At 33.4% G+C, this 26927-nt stretch overlaps 1 protein-coding gene across 1 annotated transcript in view; it reads right to left on the bottom strand.

Moving 5' to 3' along the window:
• SLTM (SAFB like transcription modulator) overlaps nucleotides 1-26927 on the bottom strand; it is a 41067-nt gene that overhangs the window by 2962 nt on the left and 11178 nt on the right. The window contains 18 exon segments of the mRNA XM_006920320.3: nucleotide 1; nucleotides 4-58; nucleotides 1970-2111; nucleotides 2223-2537; nucleotides 3058-3228; nucleotides 4062-4186; nucleotides 4920-5100; nucleotides 7466-7629; nucleotides 7840-7925; nucleotides 8391-8557; nucleotides 8654-8757; nucleotides 8987-9136; nucleotides 10902-11020; nucleotides 13135-13184; nucleotides 13793-14261; nucleotides 15563-15590; nucleotides 23187-23234; nucleotides 24120-24317. The exon segment at nucleotide 1 is cut by the window's left edge and continues 93 nt beyond it. Of these exon segments, the coding sequence (XP_006920382.1) occupies nucleotide 1; nucleotides 4-58; nucleotides 1970-2111; nucleotides 2223-2537; nucleotides 3058-3228; nucleotides 4062-4186; nucleotides 4920-5100; nucleotides 7466-7629; nucleotides 7840-7925; nucleotides 8391-8557; nucleotides 8654-8757; nucleotides 8987-9136; nucleotides 10902-11020; nucleotides 13135-13184; nucleotides 13793-14261; nucleotides 15563-15590; nucleotides 23187-23234; nucleotides 24120-24317 (2573 nt within the window).

The raw sequence follows: 26927 nt of genomic DNA, 5'->3' as shown, positions 1-26927 counted from the left end.
TTGGTCCACTTGTGTCCCGTCCATGGCGTTCAACCACATGTCGTTCTTCAGGATAGTGCTAAAGAGCAGCATATTAAAAGGAAAGTCATGACACCCTCAGCCTCACACCAATTTACTTATGCTGGTGTGCCTTTAATCAGAAGCAAATCAGTAAGATGTCTGAGAAGACAAAAGGATGAATAAAAAGGGTTTCCATCTATCTTGCACTGATGGGCTTCAGGGTAGGGTATGGAGGAAATGATTCAGCACTGTAATTTCTATTTCTATATTGTCTAGCACCCATGTACTTTTTAACCCTTGAATATTTCTGGATCTATATATAAAGCCTGAATATATGTATATATGTAAGAAGACATGGTGAGAGGTCAAAACCTGAAGACAAATCAGAATGAGATATATGATCAACATGCACACAGCACACAGAAACAGGATTTGGCATCTTGATTTTACAGAGTACTAGTTAGTGTTATGGCTCTTAAAAGGTCGTACAGCCATGACTATGAAAAACAGTACTGAGTTCAAAGAAAAAAAGCCATAGAACCAAGGAGCTAAGAAGAGTCAAGTTATGATACTCAGTCTACAGATATTAAAGCTAAAGGTACCTAGAGAGATAATACTGGCAGAACTTATAGACTTACATTATGAAAAACAGAATTTTTGAGAGAGAAAGATCTCTTCCTCAGGACACCTTTCCTAAAAGTATATCTGAATGCAGGGGGCTAGTCTATGAGACTGCCCTTAAACTTTACTCTAAGTAAGGCAGAATATCTGGATTATAAACCCAGTCTTTAAGTTCTATTCAGGTAACACAGCTCAATGAACTGATCTTCTGAACACTTCTACTTATTAGAAACATTAAAGCTTAAAATGCTATCAGGCCCAAATCTGTTTCATACATGCTCTGGATGAAGTGGAAAGCGTATAGTGGTACTAGCTGGAAGCCCAAGGGATTAAACAATTTTCTAGTAAAAAAATGTTCTTATAAAACCTAGTATGTATTCAGATACAAAACATCAGAGTATAATGCAGGTTGAAGAATGGATACAAACATACATTTCAGAATTCTTTTTTGTATCTAATTTAAGATGATATTCTGTATGTGCTGTCAATCCATGTATCAGTATTTCACCAAGAGAATGCTTTCAAATTAGGTAAAAGGTTTTTGCTCATTATAGTTGCTTAAGAGAGGAAGATACTTTGCCCAGGTTCATTAACTTGTACAAGATTGAAATCAATAAAGGGTAAGATGCAAAAATATAGAATATTCCACTTACCTACCCTTAGAAATAAAAGAACAAAAAAGAGACAAAAGTTTTATTTCAGTTCTACAGTTTAAGCCAGCGGTCCCCAACCTTTCTGGCACCAGGGACCAGTGCTTCTATGAGAATCTAATGCCTGATGATCTGAGGTGAAGCTGAGGCAGTGATGCTAGCGCTGGGGAGCAGCTGCAAATACAGATGAAGCTGTGCTCCCTCACCTGCCGCTCACCTCCTGCTGTGGGGTCTGGTTTCTAACAGGCCATGGACCAGTATCTGTCTGCGGGCTTGGAGTTTGGGACCCCTGGTTTAAGCTACTCATTAAAGTATGAGAGAAAGGAGAGTACTTAAAAAAAAAAGAATAAGTGAAACAGAAACTCAAGTAGGAGCCAAACATTTCCCACACAGTTTGAAAGCCTCAGTTACTTAAAAAGAAATAAAACTAACGTCATCAAGAAGGCTTATCTACCAAATATAACAATTCTCAAATTTCAGCAGTAAGTTTAATAAAAAACAGAACGGGAATTATAGGGCTAGTATCCTACTTCTTTATACTACTGATGTTCAACTGACAGGAGAATATGAGAAATATTAAGATCTTTTACAGGAAACTGGTCTCCCGATCATTCTAATCCAAATGTCTAGGCCACATTAAAGTAAGTCCTCTAAAATTATTTCTGAAGAGTTCAGAATCAACCTTCATAAGCATTTACCTGTGCTCCGCTTCCTCGGTCTGTGATGACTCTGTCTCCGTCTCTGTTTCCATAGCCCGAAGCGTTACTGCGACTCCCAGGGGGAGCCCCTCTTACACTGTGTCCTGAAACTTCTCTTCCAGATCGTTCTGGCCTTTCAACTCTGTTAAACAAAACCCCAAAACATATATGATCAAAATTCTATTATAACTTTTTTTTTAAAACCCAAATGCATTACATACCACTAGCTAGGCATCAGAAACTACACGAATACCTTGCTTCCCGTTTGTCGTTGGACATGCCTCCTTCACTTTTCCAGGTGGTTGGTCTAGATGGATTGGGCCCTGCTTCTCGAGGATGTCTAGGGTGAGTGATATCAGGCCTGTCATGAATGATCACAGTTCTCCTTTCATCTCGTTCCCCTCGTACTTCTCGCCTGTCTGTTTCTCTAAGTTCATTTCTTGGTGGTGGAGGCTCGTTTCTTCTGGAATCACTGAAATTTTTGGGATATCTTTCAAAACCAGGATCTTCTCTTCGTGCAGTAGGACGTGTTTTTTTCCCTTCACTTTGACCAACAAAGCGTTCTCGCCTATTGATTATCCAAAACAAAGAACACAGGTCCTGAAAAGTACTCACTTGGCCTTATTCATCTAACTTTATTTGTGTAATCTACAATTACAGCATCTGTAAAAATTAACTTAAGGCAAAGCCACCAAAAAACCCACAATTATTGATTATAATGACCCATATTCTTTTAAATTGAGATAACAGTCTGGCATGAAGGTTGGTTTTTTAGCATTAAGTCACTACCAACCTGAAGGATATTTTCCTGCTCTTAACAACTGAGGCACATCCAAAGCTAACAGTACTATTGCCATTTAGCTTTAAAGGTTAAGAAGATAAAGCCAACTCACTTAACCTTGGTGGCCTATTAAACTTATCTTGAATAGTGAATCATATTCCCATTAACAAAAACAAAAACCAAACATATGATTTGTTCTGAACACTCAGTTCTGACCTGTACTTTTTAATTAAAATTTCAATAGAGAACCAAAGCTATCACTAGCGAGGCTCACATACTACATACAATTTTCAACGTGTCTATTTACCTTTCAAAAGATGAAGACTGTACTGTTGAACTCTCAGGAAATCTGCCCCTCTCCCTGTGATCAAAGTCATTAAATCTGTTCTGCTGGCGAGAGTAGTCAGATCCATGGCCGAATCGTGCATCTGTATCTAGAGACAACTTTTTATTCTCGCTCCAGTAAGGATCATCTCGCCTTAAAGAGAAACATTTGCTCATTTATATAAATTAGTATTATAATAAACAACACCTGCTTGGAGCCATACATACCACATGATAGAAACGGTGGATACAGAGAGCTAATAAACTCAAGACATAAAACATTCTGTTACGAGACCAAGCTAGCAATGAATTATTAAATTATGTAAAGTCATATAGTGTTAGAAGAATTTCACAGGAGAGAAAATAGTTAAAAATTTGTCTGTTTAAAAATTATTAGACTGAAAAGACAAATAAAATACCTGATACCATTTTATAGTAAAATTCTAACTAACAGTATACAACCTTTACAGTTACACTCAACTTTGGAAAGGTAAAAGGTAAATCCTAAGCACAATTCATTCATTCCACCTATTACTCAACACAATCAATTAAATCTCACAGAATTTATATTAAGAAAATTAAATGACTATATATTTTTGAAATCTATTGTGAAGCATAAATGCAAGCACACAACAGAGTCTATATTTATGTCTTCCTAACTTTGTAATTTCCATTTTTTGTACTATCTGCATTACCCTGTAAGAATTTTGAAAATGGGCCTGAGTTTGAGAACCATCACTGAAGCCTACTATATCCATGTATTTCCAGTCATAATGGAAAAACATCTGGCATTAGGAAGGAAAAAGAGAAAGAAGAATAGATTTTTCCTACTTGACAATGCACTAGGTCCACTCCAGTACTGCAATCATTCCCAGCCCATGACCTCTTATTCCAGTGAGAGTTGCCTCTCTCTACTTGCTAGTTCTCTAGTTAGTTTCGGCTTGAAAGGAATAAGTGTAACTGTAAAAGAAGCAAGCAAGCAACTACCTATGATCTACATCGCGTGGGCGTTTCAAAGAATTCCTTTTTTCTTGTTCATAACGAAGCTGCTGCTGTTGCCGTCTCAGTTCCTCTCGTTCTCGAGCAATACGTTCCGCTTCCTTACGACGTTCCTTCAGACAACATAGAAGGAAGAACCAACCAATGCAAAATAAAAACAGAAGGTAAGTATAGATACAACCTGTCATTAAGAAACCATCACAGACAAGGAACAGGCAAAACACATACTTGGGACAAATACATAAAAAAAAAATTGACTTTAGGAATCAGTAATCTAGGCTATGGCTATTATTCTGCAACATTAAAAATAACAGAGACTGGGTGGTGAAAACTGGCAAGTAATTGGGAAGGTCAGATTTAGTTTAATCATTAGTTACAATAAAGGCATCTACTGGGAATTAGAAATACAAGTTCTTAATATGTATGGACACTAAGTGCCTTAAAACCTTGGATGCAATTCTGCAGAGAGAGGCATTATTTCCTTCCAGCCTTGGGGAAATCATTCCCACTGTAATATATAAGGAAATAGTTATTATTTTCTAAGATTGGGATGGTGACAGAGCCTGGATTACAACTACTCTGGACTCATAGTCCTATGCTCAGACTATTAGGCTGCCATGATATTGCAGAATTCAGGTTATTACCAATTGGCTAGAACAAAGTCACTTCTTAATGTATATTTAACTAGCACCAAATTCATTGTTATCTTTCAGGGACACTTAATAAATGCTCCTCAGCTGAACTCATTCTATGTAAGCTTTACGAAGGTAAAGCAAATTTTAGAGCAAAAATCACAGGGTTTGAAAAAGGTCAGTTATTTAAGATGAAAAGATTTTCTGACTGCACCTGTTCAATACGAATGCGTTCCCTTTCCAAGCGTTCGCGTTCCATTCTCTCTCTCTCTAGTTTTTGCCTTTCAATTTCTAGGCGCTCTCTCTCTCTCTGTAAGCGTTCCCGTTCTTCCCGTTCATGAATTATTCTAATGCGTTCTCGCTCTCGACGCTCTCTTTCTGCAATCTCTCTTCGTCTAACAAAAATCAGTATTTAGAAATACTTAAATTATGCTAGCACTGTGTGAAAGAGAATAGCTTTTGAATTTGAACTTTTTCTTGAGATTGGCAATTTTAAACTTTAACTCAATCTAAGTAGTTTTAATATAATTGGAAAGAGAACTCAAAACTTTAAACAGACTCCAACAACTGTCACTTATTTATTAGGACTGTCAACTGAGCCACTGAATTTTATAGAATAGTTGTCTCTTAGAAGATTCCTGTTTAAATAAAAATCCCACTATAATAGTAGCCCATTAATTGACATTTTAAAAAGGATATATTCTACACATATGAATTTCTTCTACATATATGAATTTATAAAAGTACAACTTCTATTGTTTTTGATAGAAAAATTTCTAGTATCTAGTATTCTATCTCTTTAAACAAGGTATACCTTAACTGGATGACTTGGGGTCACACCCATCAACATGAACTGTAGCATGAACACGTAGATGCTATATATAATATAAGGATGGCCCTTAAGGCTTTTTTTGAGTGGTCACTGGCTCACAATAGATGGCTCTGGATAATAATGCATTTTTGAGTCAGGAAGTAGTCCAAATGTTTGCTAAACTGAATTAAGTTATTGTATTAGACTTTTAATTTCCTCACTCTAAGTACTCAGTGCACTTTGTCTATCAGTATGTCTTCCTCTAGCAACCTAATGGCTTTTGATGGGTCAATACTGCCCCCATGGAAATCTGAGGGGCATTTTTATTTATCACAGTGAGTATGGGGCTGTTACCAGCATTTACTGAGTAGAGACCAAGGATTCTTAAATATCTTATGATGCATAGGATAGTCCTGCACAACAAAAGAACTGTCCAACACTCCTAATATCTTTCAAATGACATAATGAACATTTATGTCATTAAAAAAAGAAACCACCTTTAAAAAATCTAAGCCTAGAACTTAACTCATTTTTAATAAATGCTAGGTTGGTTTGTTTGCTTTCACATGATTTTATATATACTATAATTTCCAGAAATGCAACTCCCTGTATATAAAGGGAAAGTTATACTTTGAGAACTTCACCAAGAGTTGTTTACCATTTCAGAAATCATGTCATAATGTCAATACCACTCCTGGTCTTTGACTCACCAATATGACACACCAGTATCAGTCTATATTTGTAGCTTTCACATTTTCATTGCGTCTAAGAGAGGGGTACGAACATCTGACTACTTCATTAGTCTTCTGGAGAGTCATGCCTAAACATTCACATCTGGAATATATGCTTCATTATAAATTACTTTCATTTTTCCTTTAGAGATAAGGCATTACATTTATTTTTTTGGAAATTACTTGTATAGGTAGGTTTATTATATATCAATTTCATTTCAGAATAATAAACAGGGTACTGCAACTTTTTTTATATAAATGGGGTGTGGGTCTGATGGTTTTGAGAACTGTTGCTCTAGAAGCTTCCACTCTCATGCTCCTCTCAACCTGTCATCAAAAAGGAAGCTCGGCATATTTGTACTTCATCAAAAAAAAAGAGAAATGGATTTGAGTAATGCAAGGATTACTTCCTTTAAGTCAAGTGTGTAGCAATCGTAGTATTATTTAAGTTCCTAAAAGTATCTCTGGTAGTTCCTAATACTCTTGTGAATGAATAAATAAAATCTTGTAAGTACCTTTCAATCAAACAGGTTAATACTTCAAAATTTATATTATAAAAAACTTTCACAAGAATACTTTAAGTGGAATCCAATAACTGACATACAAAAGCAAACTGGTACTCATGGTAACCAGCAGAGTTACTGCCAGAAAAACAGATATTTTGTTTTGTTCTGTTTCTTTTAAAGAGAATTCTTGCTTTGGGATATAACTTGAACAAAATAAGGTTCATAAGACAAATCTTTCACTTGGACTCTAATCCAAAGTACAATAAATTTTTCCTAAAATGTCAACATACTATTTGAACTATACCTTATCTCGAGACTATCATATTTCAAAAATCGATTTTTCCTTTAAAGTCATATCTTTTATGGCAGCAGCTTTGGAGAGGAAAGAGCATTGGACTTGGAGTCAGAAGACTTGGGTCTGAGTCCCGACTCTGCCACTCATTAGCAATGTGGCATTGGAAGAGTCATTTAGCCTCTCTGGGCCTCCATTTTTTTCAATTATATAATGGGCATAACTGACCTAACAGAACTGTTGAGATAGAGATAACAGATGGAAAAGTACTTTGTAAATTGTAAAATGCTATGCAATTTTAAACAATTAGGTTTTACTGTAATTCTTAAAAGTGGCAAAGAGCTTTCTGTGGGAATGCAATTTCCTATAGTGTAAATATGTATCTACAGTTAAAGACACTATAAAATAGACTTTTTCTACCTTCGAAGTTCCACCGCTTGTCGCAGTCTTTCAAAACGAACTAAATGTTCTCTCAGTCTTTGTTCCTTCATCTTTTCAAAAGGCAAGATGTCCTTCCTTCTGTAGTCTTTGTCCCTTTTTTTATCTAGGCTAGCTCTCTCCTTTTCCTTGCTTCTTCCATGAATCTACAGAAAAAAAAATTATAGTGGGACTAGATGTTAAAATAATTTGGGGTTTTATTTTTCAAGTTCAGTTGGTTACTTTAAATGAATCATGACATTCCCTTTCTCTTAGTTTTTCTAGCATGGAAATATGCAAAAATGTTTCCAGAGATACTGAATTATCTTTTTTTGGAAACAGGTGAATTGTATAAAACGTCCCTCTCAGAGACTTACTTTCTCATATCTTCCTCTTCTTGATGGCCTACAATGATCTCCTTTCGTTTGGTCTAGTATTACCATATGTCCAGGACTCTTTGAACCTAAAAGAAAATTTGATAAATAAATGTCTTAAAAGTTTTCATTAAAAAAGAAAACAATGTAAAAATGCCAAATTCTTAGCCAAATATTCACAAACCAATACATGAAATATCCTTATTTTATAAGAATGTAAATGCAATGGTTTTAGAAAAAGCTTAATTTGCTACCATAAATATTTTCAGTGATCCTAAAAGATTCCAAAATTTAACTACACAGCTATAAATCAATGATCATTTTAAGTCAGCCCACATATAATAGTAAAGGGGCTTAGCAGGAATACCTTTGATGCCAAAAGTAAAAAAAAGAAAACAATTAGGCCTGTTAGACCTCCTTTTCTAAAACAGTAACACATAACAACAAAGTTTAAATATTTATTTGGTTTATAATCTCAAGTTTTTCCTTTGACTGTAAAACTTAAGTTGTAGAATGCATTAAAAAGGGATTGAGAAGAAAGGTACATAGCGTACTTATTCGCTTCTTTTCTTCACTTTTTTTAATCAATTCTGAAGTCTGGCCACTTGATCCATTATCATTCTTCTCATCTTTACCTTCTATTTTCTTAGTCTCCTTGCTTTCTTTTTTTTCAGATTTCTCGGATGACCTTTTTTCTTCTTTTTTGACAGAGGCCTGAGTCCTGACCATACCACCCCACACAAGAAAAAACAGAATGAGAACTACTTCATCAGTGTACCAAAAAAATCTATGTACTTATTAAAAAAAAAATTCTTACTTGCTACTTCTATCACTCATATTTTTTTTGTCTCCAGAACTTCTTGAACTACTCTTTTCATCATTTTCTTTCTTCAATTCCTTCTTAGAAGGATCACCTTTAACCTGAAAGGTTTAAACAGACAAAGAATCTTTGTTTTAAAGTTACATTTTTATGATTATAAAAAAATGTTAATGGTAGATAATTTGAAAAACAAAGAAGTAAAAAAATAAAAATGAATACATAAAAATAAAAAGCATAATTAATTCTACCCCTACCAGAACAACATCTTTAAATTGAGAATATCTAGCCCTCAAAGTAACCTACCTGTTATAAACAGTTAGGCAAGCTTACTTTTTCAACAGAAATCAGTTGTCCATGCAGCTCAGTGCGATGAAGATGTGCAATACATCTGGACACCTCTGTGCTTGAAGACATAGTTACTATGCCATAGCACTTGGCCCCAGGACTTCGAGCATTTGTAACTACCTTTGCACTCAGAACCTATAAAATAAGATTATACTTTACTAATTTTTACAATTTCACAACTATATATATTTCTAAACAGATGAAAACTTCAGAACTGAGACTATTCAAATTAAAAAGTATATTCAGGATATGCAAATTCAGGATAAAGGATAAATTCAGGATACATATTATTAAATGAAACATTCAAGGGAACAATTTAAAGTATCGAAAAACAATTTAACCTACTTCTAGTTTTTCTTTATATTTTTTCAAGTACACAACAAAACACAATTAGTCACATCAATGAAGTGATAATATACTTAATGAAATATAGATTTTTGTTTAACCGGATTAGGGCCAAATTTTCTCTTAAAGAAAAAAATGTCTAGAAAGTTTTCTAAGTAGGTGTTTGTTTACACTGTTCTATGAGTTTATACGAGCTTTCAAAAATAAAGAAATCAGCCATATATAAAAAAATGGCCTTAAAAATGCATCCTAAAAAATACACTTTAAAAGACACTTTTCATCTATGTATATCTTTTAAAACATATTATCAATACAAAAGTGACAATTTCAGTTCTATAAAAGGATTAATTAAGAGCGATAAGGTAGGGATGGATAAGTGAAAAGTGAGAGAGAACAATCTACTGCAGAACGAAGAACAGAGACATAATGCCAGAAAGAGGTAAACAAGATGTAGGAGGTTGTATGGTGGAGATGGCTGGAAACTATCAGTTTTTATCTCTAACTTGCCCTAACCATTTTATCAAATGCAATAATTATTACACAGTTTTAGCCCTAATAAATACTAACATTAAAATACTGTTTTTATATCTCTAACAATAAATTATTAAAAATAAAACAAAAAGTGTATCACAGTTGATCCTGGGAATACAATTCTCAGTGTTCTGTATCTGACGCCTGTAAGAACTTCCTTAATGCTCAGGCAACTCTCTAAATTAAATTAGGGAAAAAAAACTAAAATCAACAGAACAGATTTTGTAATATTCATTAATGGCTGTTTACCAATACTGGTCATTAATTTAATAAATATCTGAAAGCCTAACATGTACACACAAAGTATAGTAGATAAGGTACTTGTTATCAAAGAGCTTACGCTATAGTAGATTAATATATGATGTAGTTTCAAATATAAGGTAGAATGTAGAGAGTGCCCTAAGGGTTACAGATCAACTGCAATTTAATTCAACAACTATTAATTGAATACACAATTCATTACTGTTTTCCTCTTCCGTTAGTTCTCCCATTTACATCAGAGAAATTTTTCCTAATGAACCAAACCACAGTAAAGCCTTCCCTTTTGCTATCTTAGCACCCTGTACACTTCCTTCATAGCATATATCACGACTTCTGATTAAGTATATACATTTTTACCAGTTTTATATTTTATCCAGCACTTTAATGGAATCTGTATGACAAGGACCACATCAGTTTGTTTTCCAATTCTATATCCCACTGTCTAATATTAGTCTACCTATATTTTCTAGATGACCAGATCAGCCTCCACAATTCTAGCTTCTAGAAAAATCATGATAAATATGAATAAAATTCAGTCCTTGACATAAATGGGCTCAAAATATGAACTTTTACACAAAGGTCCACAGAGCTCAGAGTGAGACTATATGTGAAACTCACCATTACCACAGAACTCAATAATTATGCCTATAAAGGTTCTAACAGAAACAGAAATTAGAAGATTCTATGTAATACTGTTTTGAATATAATCCCCTTTTCAAACAGACATACCAGAAAGATGGATAAAAAGGTGAAAAGAATGTACCTTTCCATATTTGCCGAAGAGGTTCTTCAAATCGGCAGCTTTGGTATTAGAAGAAAGTCCACTAACCCAGATATTTTTCGTTGAGCTTCCACTGCTACCACTAGTACTACTTGTACTTCCTAGAACAGATTTAATATCAGATGTTTAAGTATCTCAACTGGATTTTTTTAACACAATTATCAGGACCATTTACTTTCAAAATTATTAATCTCTCTCATTTAATTTTGACAGTATGACCTTACTCTATCAAAACCCTATGAATTTACTATTATTAAAATCAAACACAAAATAAAACCTTTAAGGTGAAACTAAAAAAAAAAATCAAACACAATAAAGGGTAATAATAACTATAGTGAGGAAACAAGTCTGAATATTGTATACGTCCTACTACATGAGTTTTGCGTGGGTAAAAAAAATCAATTACATGTCTCAGTTTTGCTGTTCAAAGTTTAATAATTTATACTCTACCACTACACTGAATACAGGCAACCAGGAAGCAATCAGCTACGAATGTACAGACTGCTTAATTACCTTTATTTGTTGTGGGCTTTAGATCCTGAGAAATTAGAGTGTAAAAGGGAAAAGTCAAAGCAAGGGATAGTTTTCGAGAATTTAAATGTTTAATAACAAAGACTAACCAACCAGCTCATTTTCATTGTCTATTAGACAAAGTGTAAAAGAAAATGAGAAATTATATGCAGCTGAATAACTCTAGATTTAATAAAAAATTACAAGAATAAGATCAGAGATCTTAAAATTCTTTAGAATAGTAAATAGCTGAATCATTTCCACACACAAATTATGGTTTCACAGAGATGTCATTTCTTAGAATACAGGTCTAGTCAGTCACCCTTCAGTGCTTTTCTTCAAATGTGCTATTATAAAGGGGACATTTTCATTCACGACTTTATTTGGAAAACAATTCTTACCCACTTTAAGAGGAACAGTATATAATCAATGAAAAGTAAAGAATTTTATAACTTCAAGTTATTATATATAGAAAGGGTAAATTTTTCGATATTTTTTAAAACTACATGCCACAAGTTTTAGTTGAGAAATTTCTGTCAATGTAGACTTATGAGAAGACAACGCACACGTGACTCAAGTATTTCAAGTATTAATGGTTGCTGCATTTCTATTAAGGAACACATTTATCAAAAAAAAATGTTTTATCTTACGAAATGTTAACCAGAAGTTTGTGTATCTTTTTTATGTTACCAGCAACATTTGGGCCTCAGTAATCCTCTAATTGCAGATAAAATTTTTAACAGAAGAAAGTTAACATTTAATCAAGACTATTACTAATGATTCATAGGATCATTTAAAATTTTATTATATCTTATCTATTAACCAAAACTGCAAGGGACGTGGGTACAACAATTAATTGTAAATTACTAAATCATTAAAATAGCCAACTATTAAAATATGCCAACAAAATACACTTAAATAAACCATAGAGGATATATAATATCCCTTTTTTAAGGCACTGAAGAAGCATTTTAGGACTTAGTATTAGCTGAATGGTGTTATTTCTCTTAAAATGCTTTTTTAGAAACCAAGAAATATTTCCCAAGTAGACAGCATATATATAAGATGAAACTATAGCACATGGCCATGAGATAATGAGAGATGTCCCAAGAACAGAAAGCAATCAATACTTTAAGCTTACAAGAATTTAAAATAAAACTATTTTTCTATTGAGACCTTATCAGCCCAAAGTAAGTTAAATTAGGTAGTTAAATTCTGAAAGACTGAAACATACTGTATAGTGACAATGTTAATACTGGCTATGTTAACAGACATGTACCCTGATTTAAAAAAGAAAGTAAAACCAAATGTCAGAGACTGATTTTCTTTTAAATATTACACTCCACGACTATATATAATTTATAAAACATTTCCTACTAGCCAGAACAGGGAAAAGGTTGTGGTGGTGTGATTAAAGACAAAATATTTCTGAAATGATGTAAGAAAATGAAATACCTATTATATTAATACTCAAGACAGTTCCTTAGAACATAATGTTAAAAACACATACCAAATTAACTAAAGAGTAATGCTTCAATCATACCAAGAGTTAGCTGTTATCTAATTCCAGAGTTTACAGAAAGGCCACCCAAAAATTTTAGTATGTCAATTTTAAGGACTATGTCAAAGAAAACCCCATGCAATTGTTCCTTTTCAATGAAAATATGCATTTTACCACTGAAATAAATAGGAAAAAATCCATTACCTTTGTCATCTTTGGATGATGTCTTGCTGTCTTTAGATTCCTTTGAAGAGCTAAAGAAGCAAATCACCAGAAGAAAATTGAAAAAAAAAAAAAAAAAAACGAAAAAACAAAAATCGAACAGCTTGATATTGACTATATTTCAAACGAGTGCTATTCACACAAATTAACAATTCCAAAGGCCTAGATTGTTATTTTGAACAAATGATTCCCTTAGGATTCTTGCACTCATTTTCCCCAAGATGCCTGAAGATCTAGATTTTCTGACAATTCTATTCAGTGGATATATGGCCATCTTCTCCAGATTTCAGGACTGGGACTTGACTTCATTTTGTGTTGTTAGGACTGATAGTTGTTCATTAACCATCATCACAAGGATTTTTAAAAATAAAACAAAAAAGTTGTCAATTTGAAAAAAACAAAAAACAACAAAAAAAACAAATATATGCTGACAATTCGATAATGCAATCAGTAGAACACACTGCATATTATGAAGATCTTGAAATTTTTTTTAAAGTAACTTATGACGGTCAAAAATATTATAGGCAGGATCATAAGTACTAATAATTGTACACGGTCTTGAAGCCACCCCCTTAATGTAGAGTGATCTTATTGAATGCTGGAATTCAGTATCGTAAAGAACTGACATAGAAAAACAAACCTCTTTGCTTGACCAGAGGCCCCAGTAGACGAGGGCCCTTTCTTCAAAGTATCCTTTTCTTTGTCTCCAGATTCTGCTTTCTTAGAACTTTCTCTGGCTTCCTTCTCGACAGGATCACCCTTCACGCAGTCTTCCTTCTTACCATCTTTATGGTTCGCATTCATCTCATAATCCTTGCTTTCCTTCTCCGGGCTCTGTGCAATGGCGTCCTGCCCATCTTTTGGCTTACTTGCTTCAGAATCTGTAATTTTCACATTTTTACCTGTTTCTAGGAGGTCATCACCATCAAAATCCAGAGTGATGGCATCTTCAGCCTGGATTGTGACCGAGATGTTGTCATCCTCAGCTTCTTTCACAGTCGTATTAGCTTCCATCTCTTCATGAGCTGTGTGATCAGCCTCAGCTAGGTTCCCTTCTGAAGGAAGAGGTTTAGATACTTCTTGTGTACCATCACCAGAACCTGCTATATCTAAGAGGATTTAACAGGAATAAATATGGCAAAACAAGAAGTTTAAACAATTTCATATTCATAAGCTAGAATAGGACCTAGAAAATATAAAGCCAGTTATTAGCACTGATGGAAGGTTAGGGAAAAAAAAAAACACAAGGGTATTAACTAACATAAACAATCCTTTACCCAGGATCACTTATTCTTCATGGAAAAAAATGATCCCTACATACAGATACCAAACAACAAAGTGAGGAAACGGTTCCATTCTGGGGATAATAGCTCTTCATTTCTGGTTATATGTTAATGGCATATGGAAGACTTTATTTCCTCTATGAGATAGCGACGAATGTGAAGGTTTGTTATTCAATGTTCCAATCCTCTTGGGATTTAACCCTTGTGACCTTCAGAACTCCTATGGTGACATCTTGAAAGGTCACAGTCCTGAGGATATCAGTCAGTCTTCGAAGTATTTTAGGGGCCCATCTTTTTCGCTCTTCTTATTCAATTCTTGGGTAGTCCAGAATCATATGGAAAACTGCTACAGAAGGCTCCAAAGGTGGCCTGCTCCATTATGTTCAGGGAATTGGTTATTTCCAGTCTTCATCCTGTCCAGTCAGTCCTGCAATTATCATTTTCAAAGATGTCTTGCACTCCCCCAAAATAGAGAGGCTTCAGGCATGGGAGATTTTCAGTTAGCTTCACTTCATTATTGCTTCTAGGCTTTTTATTCTGTCTTGTTTAGAACCCTGTTCCATGTCCTTTCTAGTCCAAAGTAGGATCCTTTGACTTCTGTCCAAGATCTCTTCCATAATCTCATGCTGACCACATGTATTGCTACTGAGGTCCCTGTAATCGTATTGGATGAGACAGCTCTCCTAAACTACTAAAACTGCCAGAAGACTGTATAAAAGTTTGAGCAGCAAACAAAATGTCAGTCTCCTGGTGACCCACCATTTTTAGAGTTGCAAAATTAACTATCCATTTACAAGCTACAACTCTAGTTAAGTACATATGAGTTACTGAAGTGCCAGTCTGATGGATGCAATCAACTTACCGTATGCTAGTTTTATTTAACTTAAAATTGTGTTACTACAGTAACTGATATGTATCTTTAAGTTAGAACATATCTTAAGTGTTAAAAAAAATTAAAACCAATTGAAAAATAAAATCAAGATCTAACTTAATTCACTAAATTGATAAATTTAAAAATAAACTTATTTGGAAAATAAAATTTCAAATAAGGAATGCTTTATTTTCACATAATTCACTGTTTTTCTTAATGTCAGCAATTTTTAAACTCTACTTAACATCACACATACCTTTCTCATTTTCTTCTTCCTCACCATCCTGAAATTCAAAGAATAATCAAATGTAAAATGAATTCACTTAAACTGGATTTTAGTAATAGCACAAAAATCAGTCAACTTAAATTGGTATATAATTTAGTATAAATTAGGGTACCTATCACTAACAACTGCAGGAAATTCCAATCAAAACCAGAACCCATTTAGACAAATGAATATATGATTTTAGACAAGAAAACAGGCAGATCCTCCAAAGATTAGATCAACAATGAACTAGATTATTTATTTCCAGTATTCAAAGCTAGTTTATATAACCAAATTTTACTCACATCAAAGAGCTGCCAAGAAAAAGAATGACCTGATTATTTTATGTAACTTAGTTCACTCTTAGGGCATACTATACAAAACAGTATCAGAAAATATAACCTGAAGACAGACACTTTCATGAGCTTAAATGCATATAAATAGACAAAACAAACAAAAAACACATTCCTTTTTTAGATATCTCTGAAGGAGGATGACTATAAAAGTAGTTAGTTTCAAATTATGCATTCCTTCTTATCTGTTAAAAATGAATACATAGTTGTCACATAGACACTGGTGGCCAGCCACTTTAAAAATTGTATCTGTGCTACAGGTAAATCAAAACAACATACATTTTTTAAAAAAATGATTGATTTTAATTTTAAAATATGTGGTATCTTCACCTAATCTATAATTAAGCATGTGCTAGCTTGAAAAAAAGAATACCACATTGGAAAAAACCTATTTACACCAAGCAAATACTGCAAAAATACCTAAAGTAATCACACAAAGATAGAACCAACGTTTTTCTAAATTAAAGATCATAATGAATAAGCAAAGTAATATGCATTATAATCCCAGTAATGAAAAAAAATTAAGAGATGTTGTAATTTATACCTTTTAAAATAAAACCTGATGAAGTAGGTCATTTTCAGTCAAGGTGGTGTGAGGTTACTACATACAAAGCCTTAGAATAGTGGTTCTCAGACTTTGAGTCTGTATCAGAATCTCTTGGAGGACTTGTTAAAATAAATCACTCAGTACCAACCCCAGAATTTCTGATTCAGGTCTGGAGTGGGGCCTGAGAATGTACATCTCTAACAAGTTTCCAGGTGATGCTGATGCCGCTGGTCCAGGGAGTACACTTTAGGAACCACTCACATGCTTTAGAGTGACAGCCTGGCAGTGAAAGAAGACTTAAAGCAAAATTTAACTTTAAACCTTTAACTTTAAACAACACTTTAAATGGCATACTTATCTTACGACACAATTTTAGATCCACATAAAAGCATGTATTCCTTAAAAATATTAGATATTTTACAATATGCTCAAAATTTTACATTTGGTTAACTACCATGATTCTAAGAAATCATTTTAAATTATTTTTTGACTTTAAGTTAATCTACAAGTGCCCCAATTAAGGAATGACCAATTGTTTTACACAACTAAAGTAATATGAAGGAAACTAAAAACACTGAACCAACTAAGTCACAAGCTTAGAAAGTAAAATAGTCCAAAATACATTAATTATTGTAGCAATGTGAATCTTATTACTATATAAGTCCATTATATTGTGCTCTAATGATCTCTTGTTGTACTGTATTGCTGTATTCGAACAAACTATTGTACTGGAACTTGGTTTTAATCATTACATTTCTAATCTGTAGCATTAGAAAGGAAAGAAAAATTCTTTAACTGAGTGGAGAGGTAGGCAGTGGTAGCAAATGAAGGATGAGTTATGCTGGAATTATTGATAAATCTTTTTCTTACAAACTCTCTTTGAGTTTAGTAATTTATCTTGGAGAGATAAGTAAACTGGAATACCTTAACTTTTACTCGAAAATAGAACCAATGAATGAGAAATATAACTTATCTTTCTTTTATCTGCTTGTGATGCCAACACTACACTACTTCCAAGTTATTTTTTTAGAGATGCAATATTGATGGGTTCATGAAAAAGATGGCCAAATCATTTGCTATTCTAAAAAGTAAAATTTTAAAAATACTGTGATATAAAAAACAAAATCCTTTCTGCTACAGTTCCTACCAATTAGCAATGTTCCTTCTAGCTACTAACATAATAAGGTTAGCCTTACTTTGGAGTTTTTAAATATTTACCCAATTATTCAACATGTCTTCTGAAGGGTTTCATAACTTCAGTTTCTCAAAACAGTAGTAACACTAGCCTTATTGCATATACTTAAATGCTCCTAGGAGAAGGCTCTAAGGAGCTTCTAGAGCATAAAATTAATTCAATGGGGGTGAAGAAGAAAATTAACTAGGGTTAGTAGGAAAGATGAGCCATATATCAATGCATATTTGTTTTACTGTGCAGTACGTGTAGTAAATATAGCACTACTAAGGTTAAACCAAAAGTCAAAAATAAGCTTGACAATTCTTGCAATAAGGAAACAAATCCAGAAATACAAGACAATGGGAAAAATTTTCTGTCTAAATGATATATATGCACAGACATGATACGCACCTTATTTGAAAATATTTTCCTCCACTAAAAACATTTTTTTTAGAATAAAGAACATAGTAAATAAGTAACAACAATCTAAAGCATCATTTTATATTAACTATTTTTTGAGTTTATCTTGAAAAAATGTATTTTACATGTGAAAATGAAGCAAATGCTCTGTAAGGTAGGTACTCGTGTTATTATCTATCTACAACCTTTAGTCAAATGCCGAGTCATATACAAAGCTTCTCTATTTCTTTTTTATTTCATCCTAGAATCAGCAATGATTAGAGACAAAGGCAAGCCAAAGACTTATTTTCTAGTTAATGTAAGTGTTTACTATATACTCATTCTACTACCTTCCCCTAAATTAATCTTGTGACACGTGTACATACATATATGTGCTAAGAAGACCTCTTCTGGAAGTCCTCCTTTCCTGACTTGTATGTAAACGTTGTATTCAGACTGGTTGATTTAAAATAAACCTTCGAAACCACCCTAAACAACTAATCACCTGCTATCTATCTGGCAATATGCTATAAAGGTCATGGGAAATACAAAAATACCTGACATATAATAAGAACTCAATAAATAGCTGGTGAATGAATTTATTGAATAAATGTAGTACTGACACTGCTGTTTATAGGTAGAGAGACTGAACTAACTGCTCATTTTTACGTATTTTAAGAGCTTAACTGCAACAGTGTGTAAGTACAACTGGAATTCGCAAAACATTTACTAGTGTGGAGTTAGTGAAAAGAATACCACAGAGACCTAGGTATATATCTTGTCTTTACCAGCGAAAAAGTTTTACTCTGTCGTACTGTCATCTAAGTGAATTTTACCTATAAAACAGAACTAACATATGACCTAAATAGGACATATAGAATTAAATAAGATAATGGGTGTAAAAAGTTCTCTGTAAATAGTAAAGCATTACATGAGAGAGATATTAGAGAAATCTTTATGGAGGAGACAGAGATAAATCTGGCTTTGAGAGGTAAGAGATATCATTTGACAAAAAAAAGAAAGACCCTTCAAATTAGTGAAACGTTAGGGGCGCAGGAATATATACAGTGCTATCAAATAAGATAGAAGAGATTGAGACTAGAGGAAATTTTTAAGAGAGCATTAGCAAATATAAACATTTTTGAGAAAAACTTTTAGAAAATTCTCAAGTAACTGGTATCCTAAAACTATTAAAACAATAGTACAAATAACCACTAATTCCACATGTACTATGTGTCAGAATCTACGATTACTCCTTACATCAATCTAGCAAGGAGGAATTATGTTTATTTTATAGATACCAAAATTGACTGAGAATCTGCCCAAAGCCACAATACTGTTAGTAACTAATAAAAGCAGAATTTCAACCAAATTCTATCTTGAACGACAAAATGCCTAGAGGCTAATGACTAAAGGCTAAAGATTTAAGTTTTAAGTCAAAACCTAAAGATTGGCTTTAAATAAATACATCTCTATGTAAATATATTATTTGCTTATATTTTTAAAAGCAAATTAACAGTAATATAAATCATGAATTTTAAGTTTACTAACAAGGATAGGTGAAGGGACTTTTTGGAATATATCTTGTCTCACAGTTTTGACTTTAGAACCATGTAAATATTTTAAATACTTACAGACTAAATTTTCTAACTTATTTTGAAATAATTATAGACTCACAAGAAGTTATAGAACAAAATTTTTTAAAAGAAATAACTAAATATTGAGAATAAAATCAAATACGTCAACATAAGTATGTATTAGTTGGTGGATAGTATAACCGTTCTGAGCAGAGCTAGTCTAGAACCCAGTAATCTGTTCATTCCTAGAGAGGTACATCCTTAGAAGAGATAAAACTGGGGGGTGGGGGGGTTGAAATCTTAAATTATTTTTAGTAATCATGGTGGTGGTGTTGGTAGTATCATTTTAAGACTATTGTATGTGTGCTGAGATAAATGAAATAACTTAGAAGTATCCTTTGAACTCAAAATCTACTCTATCTTAAAAGTAAAAACAAACAAAAACCCCACACATTCTCTATCACTGTACCATTTACCAGTAAAAGGGAAAAAAATGGCTAATTTTAGGTCTAGAGAAGGAAATGAAACATCATTACATACCAGCAAGCAAGGAAGCAATCAAGACAAGTAGGATCATGTTGAAAGAATTCAAGGGCCAACTTGAGGAGGCTCTCATTAGTTACAGATGGGACAATTTGAGCATTAATAAGAATAACTACAATGCACTAAAATACATTAAATATATTTAAACCCAAGAGTTCAAAATGAAACTAAGGGAGATAAAAAGAAAAAAAAAAAAAGCTTATCAGTCACTGTTGGAGATGCTAATGAACCAGCTCATTATTCTGAAAATTGGTAAATAAAAGGAAAACAATCAAACATATATATTGGCTTTCCTTTGTAAATGGTACCACTGGGAAACTAAATAGATGAGAAGTATCTCTTTCTAGGGACATCTCTACTAATAAATAAGGAAGAAATGATAGAATTAGAATATTACCACTTTGATCAATGGGGAATGTGTCATCAATGACTGGCACTATATCCAAGAAGATACAAGCAGATATTATGTGCATCTAAATGGAAGAACACAAGTAGTAACATGTGTTGGGGATGGCCCCCCAACCTTTTTGGTACCAGAGACTGGCGTGCCTATGAGCATCTAATGCCTAATGATCTGTGGTGCAGCTGAAGCCGTGATGCTAGCGCTGGGGAGTGGCTGCAAATACAGATGAAGCTTTGCTTGCTCACCTGCCACTCACCTCCTGCTGCACCTCCTGCTGCACTGCCCAGTTCCTAAAAGGCCAAAGACTGGTACCGGTCCATAGCCCAGGGTTTGGGGACCCCTGCTATAACCAACTTATCAGTTTTAAGGAAGGAAATACAGTAAAGAGGAAAATGTTGAATGATTCCACAAGAATATAATCAGCAAAATCTAAACTTTGGAAGCCCAACACAGGGGTTGGCAAACTACATTAGGTGCCTCATTTAAAAAATGTTCTTACTTAAACAGCCATGTCCATTCATTTAACTACAGTCTATGGCTGCTTTCACAAAACAATGGCAGAGCTCAATAGTTGTGAAATAGACCATCTGGCCCGCAACTGCTGAAATATTTTCTACCTGGCCCTTTGAGAAAAGCTCTGCCAAACCTTGCTCTGTAGGATAAACAATTTAATTTCTTCAACCAATAAAAAGGGGGCTGAGGGGGAGATGGAGGGAAAACCTACAGATTAAAAGAGACCTAAATAGATATTTCAATCAATCACAATGTGTAGATTTTATTTGTATCTGAATTCAAACAAAACCTATTTTTTTAAAAAAAACTATACACACCTGAACATTTGAATACTAACCATATATCTGATGACATTAAAATCCTGTTAAGAGTGCTAATGTAAAATATGAGTTTTCTTAGAGATACATACTAAACATTTTTAGACGAAATATGATGTCCGGGATTTGTTTCAATAATGCACAAAAGGAAAGTGGAGCTATAGAATAAACAAGACTGTCCATAAATAGATCAAAGCTGAAGACAGGTGATGGTTCCACTCTGTGTAGTATTCCTTAATACACACAGTAAGAAATGTTAAGAAGCATTAGAACATGATGAAATCCGGAAACATTTATGTTTCTAGATGTTTCACTATACATTATTTGGAAAGAGGAAAAAAGTCATTTTGCTTCAAGAGAACTTCTCTGAAGATATAACCTCCCTATCTTTTGATACAATAAGGCAAAACTTGTCCCTTGATGAGAAATAAATACCTTTTTTCATTATCAGAATGGAAGTAGAGTAAGACCATTTCTAGCCCATAAAAATTTGTGAAATTAGAAAAAGGCACCCATTCCATATTTTACCTCCATCATTAAATTTTTGTAATAAAAATAGTCTCATGTGTGAAATGGGGACCCTTAAACATTATGCCTTCACACAACTCACAACCAGCACAACTATAGGACAGGCCTTTGAAGGAAATGAAAAAGCTAGTTGCCAAATAATATAAAGAGCTCAACTCCACCTTTATGCAAATTAATAATCAAGAAAAGGCACTCCCCAATCTGAGAGTTAATCTTTCTCATCTACTCTTTATCACTCAGAAATGAACGTACTTGGGGATAGTGTGGGAGACAAGTCTATAGACTTTCACAGGCCTACCACATTTCCTGCCTGAATATTCTGTTATTAGAAACATTTCTCCCAGAAATGTAGTTTCTTCCAATGCAATTAGCCCAGAGAGCCAAGAGATAGTCTCACCAGCATTTGTGGCTCACCAGCATTTCAAAGGCAAGAGAGCTGCAGGAAAGAAGGCATGACCAGAAGCAATCAGCTAAGCAGTCCATGAACATAAATCCCACTATATACGCTTCTAGTAAATATTACAGTGAGGAAATAATAGAACTGATCATTTTTCCTAATCTAGTAAACAGAGGGAATCCCTATCTCTATTTGTAAGTATACTCCTTAAAGATACACGAACAAAGGATTCTTGAGTACAGATATGAGGGAAAGAAAAAAGATACTAATAACTAAAAACACCTGCAGAAATTGAGCTATAAATATGTTTATAGCATCTGTAAGTCATGCTTTAAAACATACGCCATGTATATCACATATACCAAAAACAAACTTTAACACACAATAGGAGAGCGGTCATTTTCTACACACATACACATCCCCAAGTAAGTTTCTAGAACAGAGATTTTAATCATTTTTATACTATCTCCATCCTAAGAATGTTAAAATAACAAAAATTTAAATAAAATTTTGAAAAAGATATTAATGCTTTCAAAAGACATATTATAGTAAAATGACAGAGAAAAAAATCAAGGAGAATATAAACTTATCAAAAGACTAGTAATCAAATTTATGTTTTCCAGAAAGGATAGACTATTTTCGTTTCTATTCTGAAAATGGTAGGAACCTTGTTATAATTTCCAAATACCTTGGTGGCAACAGATAGGCTGTCAATTTTAGGTATTTTGTATATACCACATAAATAATTTAGTATTAAATTTAAGGCAGTTTTATGAATTAGAGAATTATGAAGTCAAAATAAGATTCCTCTTCTAAGCCCTTCCACCCACAATATCAAATACATAGGACTAAATGTAAACTTACTTGGGCTGTTAGAAAGGTATCATCTTCACCTTCTTGAGCTTCAATTTCCTAAGTAAAAGGGTATACAATAGCTTTGCTTTACAAAATATCTGGGTAACATGAGAATGCTTTTATGCTATATCCAATTATTATTTGCCTCATGTTCTGTACAGTATCTACGATACCTTGAGTACTAAGTCAATGCTTATTAATTCAGACTATATTTTTTACACCAACAAAAAAAGTGACATTGACAAGAGAATTAGAAAAACCTCTTTCTTGAGCCCGTCATTTATTAAGGTAGGTAGAATAAAAGAGTTCTATGCATGACTAAGTACTAACAGCACTGACTTCCTAAACCACTGATTTACTTAAGACATACTAACATACTTCAAAGCAGGACAATTGGTCTACTTCATTCAAAGAAAAGACTTTTTTAATTACATGCTTTTAAACTATACTTTCACAAGTAATTCCCCCACCCTTGATAATAATCAAAAAATGCAAATTAATCTTTTATATCTACTAAACTAGCAAAAAAATTTTTATCACCAGGTAATGTTGGCAAGGTCAGAGTGAAACTGGTACACCCACTCATAGTGGAGTCGAAAACATAAAATCTAAATGTCCCAAGTTAAAAGAGTGGCCCTTGGACACACGGAAAGCAGTCTAATATATTATGGTATAACATATAGATTATGAAGTCATTATGCTATATGAAAATATTATATAAAATAGCAATTTATGACATGATGACTAATTAAAATTTGTACATAAGGAAGATAAATAATTACAAAGGTCATCTTAGGTGGTAAGATTCTGGGTGATATTATACATAACTTTAAAAATATATTTTTTGAAAATTCTGACTGCCACATTGAACTAGAAAAAAGGTTTTTTACTATATAGTGCTTAATTTATCTGAGTCACATTTTAGAAAAACTGGCTAAAGACCTGACTTTCGATGTCCTCTTTCTCTATATCTTCTATTGCTTCTGCCTCTATTAATTCATGAGCTCTCTTGTTCTCTTCTGCGGAAAGTAACTCCTTGGAATGCACATTTTCTTCTTCATTTTCACCAAATTCTTCAGAGTCCTTTAGTTCGTCATTTCCGTCTTGTTCCTGTGCCTCTTGATTCTCCAATTCACAGTCCTTTTAATGGTAAGAAAATGTGGTACAACTAGAGGCAAGGTAGTGTAGACTATCCACCAATGTTTTTGGTAATTTACATCTCTAACATGTTTTAAATTTTACTATATTTTGACATTATTCCCAAAGTTCAATCATTTTACCTTAAACATTAACCGTGTCTTTAAAAATAGAGGGAGTCTAATACCAAGGTCATTAAACCACATATCTGAGTTCTCAAATCTCTCCTACTGAAATACACATGAATTAGATTGCTACTAGAGATGCCCTCAAGTTCCAGCTATTTAATATTTACCAACTCACATCCTAGGAGCTGTCCTAGAAGTTATGGCTCAAAGAAATGACTTGATTTCTCCATGTGCCATAGATTAGTTTAACTTCAGACTCTGGAAGTCTTATGTATTATAAGGTTTATTTTTAATTAATAATAAGGAATCCCAACTGTTATACCAATGTCTGTTCTTGAAAAATATGCAAATAATTAATTTAAATGTATTTATTTTGAAATCTATCACTATGCCACAATGCCAACTAGGTAAGGGAACACTGGTTGGGATTATTTCTCTAAAGGAATGTCTGTTTGCACTTCACAGTTTATAGTTACATGGTGCTTCACTAGAAACAAAGAAAAGCAGCAATCCACTTAGTTTCCTCTTTGATTACCTGCAGAGAAAGGGCTGAAAGCAATGAACATTCCTTCCTCCTTTCCTATTCTTATAGCAATATTCTTATTCCTATATATATAGCAAATATAGCAGATTTAAGAAAAGGTTTCTGGTCAAAAAGGGAAAAGGGCAGGAACATGACTATTAATCATTCATAGGTGAACTGAAGTGAAGAAATAGAAATTTCTAAAGGAGGTGGGCAAAAAGAAGAAATATGATTGTTTTGGTATGTGTAGTGCTTGGGGAGCGAGGCATCTCTGAGACAGTAAGTTTGACCAATCTCACCACATATGAGTGGGAGAACTATATGGACTGAAAATGGAGTAGGTGATTGTATGACAGTAGAACAAGTACAAATAAATAAAATCAAGGTAAATCACTGAGAAATTTCATCTATTCTGAAGTGCCAACTTGGACCATTCTCCTCACTTATAAATGGAAGCAATTCCTAAACTATTAATATATCTAGGCACTAGGTGATATTTACTCATCACTACTATTAATTCCAAAAATACCAGCTCTGGAAGACAAGGAAAGTATATTAACAATTTCCATCAAATATGTTACACATACTGATACTTCCAAAGTGAAAAATAAATATAACGCAGAAACTGAAGATACATTTAAGTAGGATTTTTTTTTAAAAAAAGCTATTTTGTTCTTCACTATCCCTTACTGTTTTTAACAGCTGTATTGGGACATTATGACCAAGTTCATTTAATGACAACACAAAGGTGCCCTTTGCAGCACATATAAGAGACAGTACTATTATGCTGAATGGAAGTCTATATCTCCTTGTAATATTTCAAATGACTAAGATTTTTATAAAAGAAAGTCAGATATTTCAAAATTAAAAGGTTTTTTACTAAGTCACAATGTTTTTCCAGTTTATGGATAATTTCTACTTAATCGTATACTCACTAGTGAAGACAACTAGAGAAAATAAGAACAAGGGACCAAACCTAAAAGAAGATATATCATGAGGATAACAGAATACAGACTGAAGAGTTCCTAAAGGCTCAAACAAGAGCTGATTACAGGATGCAATCTTCAATTTTAATGGATTCCTGGGCAAATGTTGCCTAAAATATTCTGATTTCAGGGTTAGCTCCTCAACCAAACATTTTTCTCTGTGCCTGCTCTCAAAGTTCAAGGTACAAAGTGAAGGGTGTGTGGTGCACTGTATGGTCTGTGTGTAATATGAGAGGGTAAAAAGCTAGATGGTAGGAAAGATGGGCAGAAAAGTGGAGATGAGCTGACTTCGTGGTGGAAAATGATATCCAGGGATGTTACGACAATATGGACTAACTATACACAGAACATAGAATATATGGGAATATAAATGTACATAATTTAAGAGAAACTATGCTCACTAAGTAATTCTTTCAAATGCTACACTACTTAGAACCTAATGATCAGTAAGTAGCAGATCATATTTCGGTAAAATGAAAACAAAAAACCTCAACTATGATTAAAAATAACTTGGTATACAGAACTGCTATAACCCCAATTAAAATTACATACATTATTTTTCTGGCTGGTCAGTTTTAAATATTCTTTTCAGCCAAAAAAGACCAGGCTTATCTATCTTTAAAGCACAAAACAAATTTCTTAATTTGATCTTTACCAAGTAGCAACACGTCGGCAATTTTCTTTCCACTTTAGGGACTACTAATCTAAGCTCTATATATTATATGCACAAACTAAATGCAATGAGTAGATGCAAAACAAATTAGCAATATCCTTCACTGCAGTACCCTGTCTAGGAACTAAGATATCAATTGTCCTGTAGCTATTCCTCTGGCCCCTATGTCTCGAATTCCTACTTAAAGGCCTGGACAAATATTATTTTTAGCTTTATGTCTCATTTAACTGAAATTAAAGTTATGTATTGTATTTCTCAACTATGACAATAAATGAGATCGACAATATTATATAAGTCTCTATC

The sequence above is a fragment of the Pteropus alecto genome, unplaced genomic scaffold (assembly GCF_000325575.1).
Source record: "Pteropus alecto unplaced genomic scaffold, ASM32557v1 scaffold86, whole genome shotgun sequence".
Classification (NCBI taxonomy): Eukaryota; Metazoa; Chordata; class Mammalia; order Chiroptera; family Pteropodidae; genus Pteropus; species Pteropus alecto.
The sequence above is the reverse complement of the archived record's forward strand: the minus strand, read 5'-3'. Positions and strand labels throughout refer to the sequence as shown.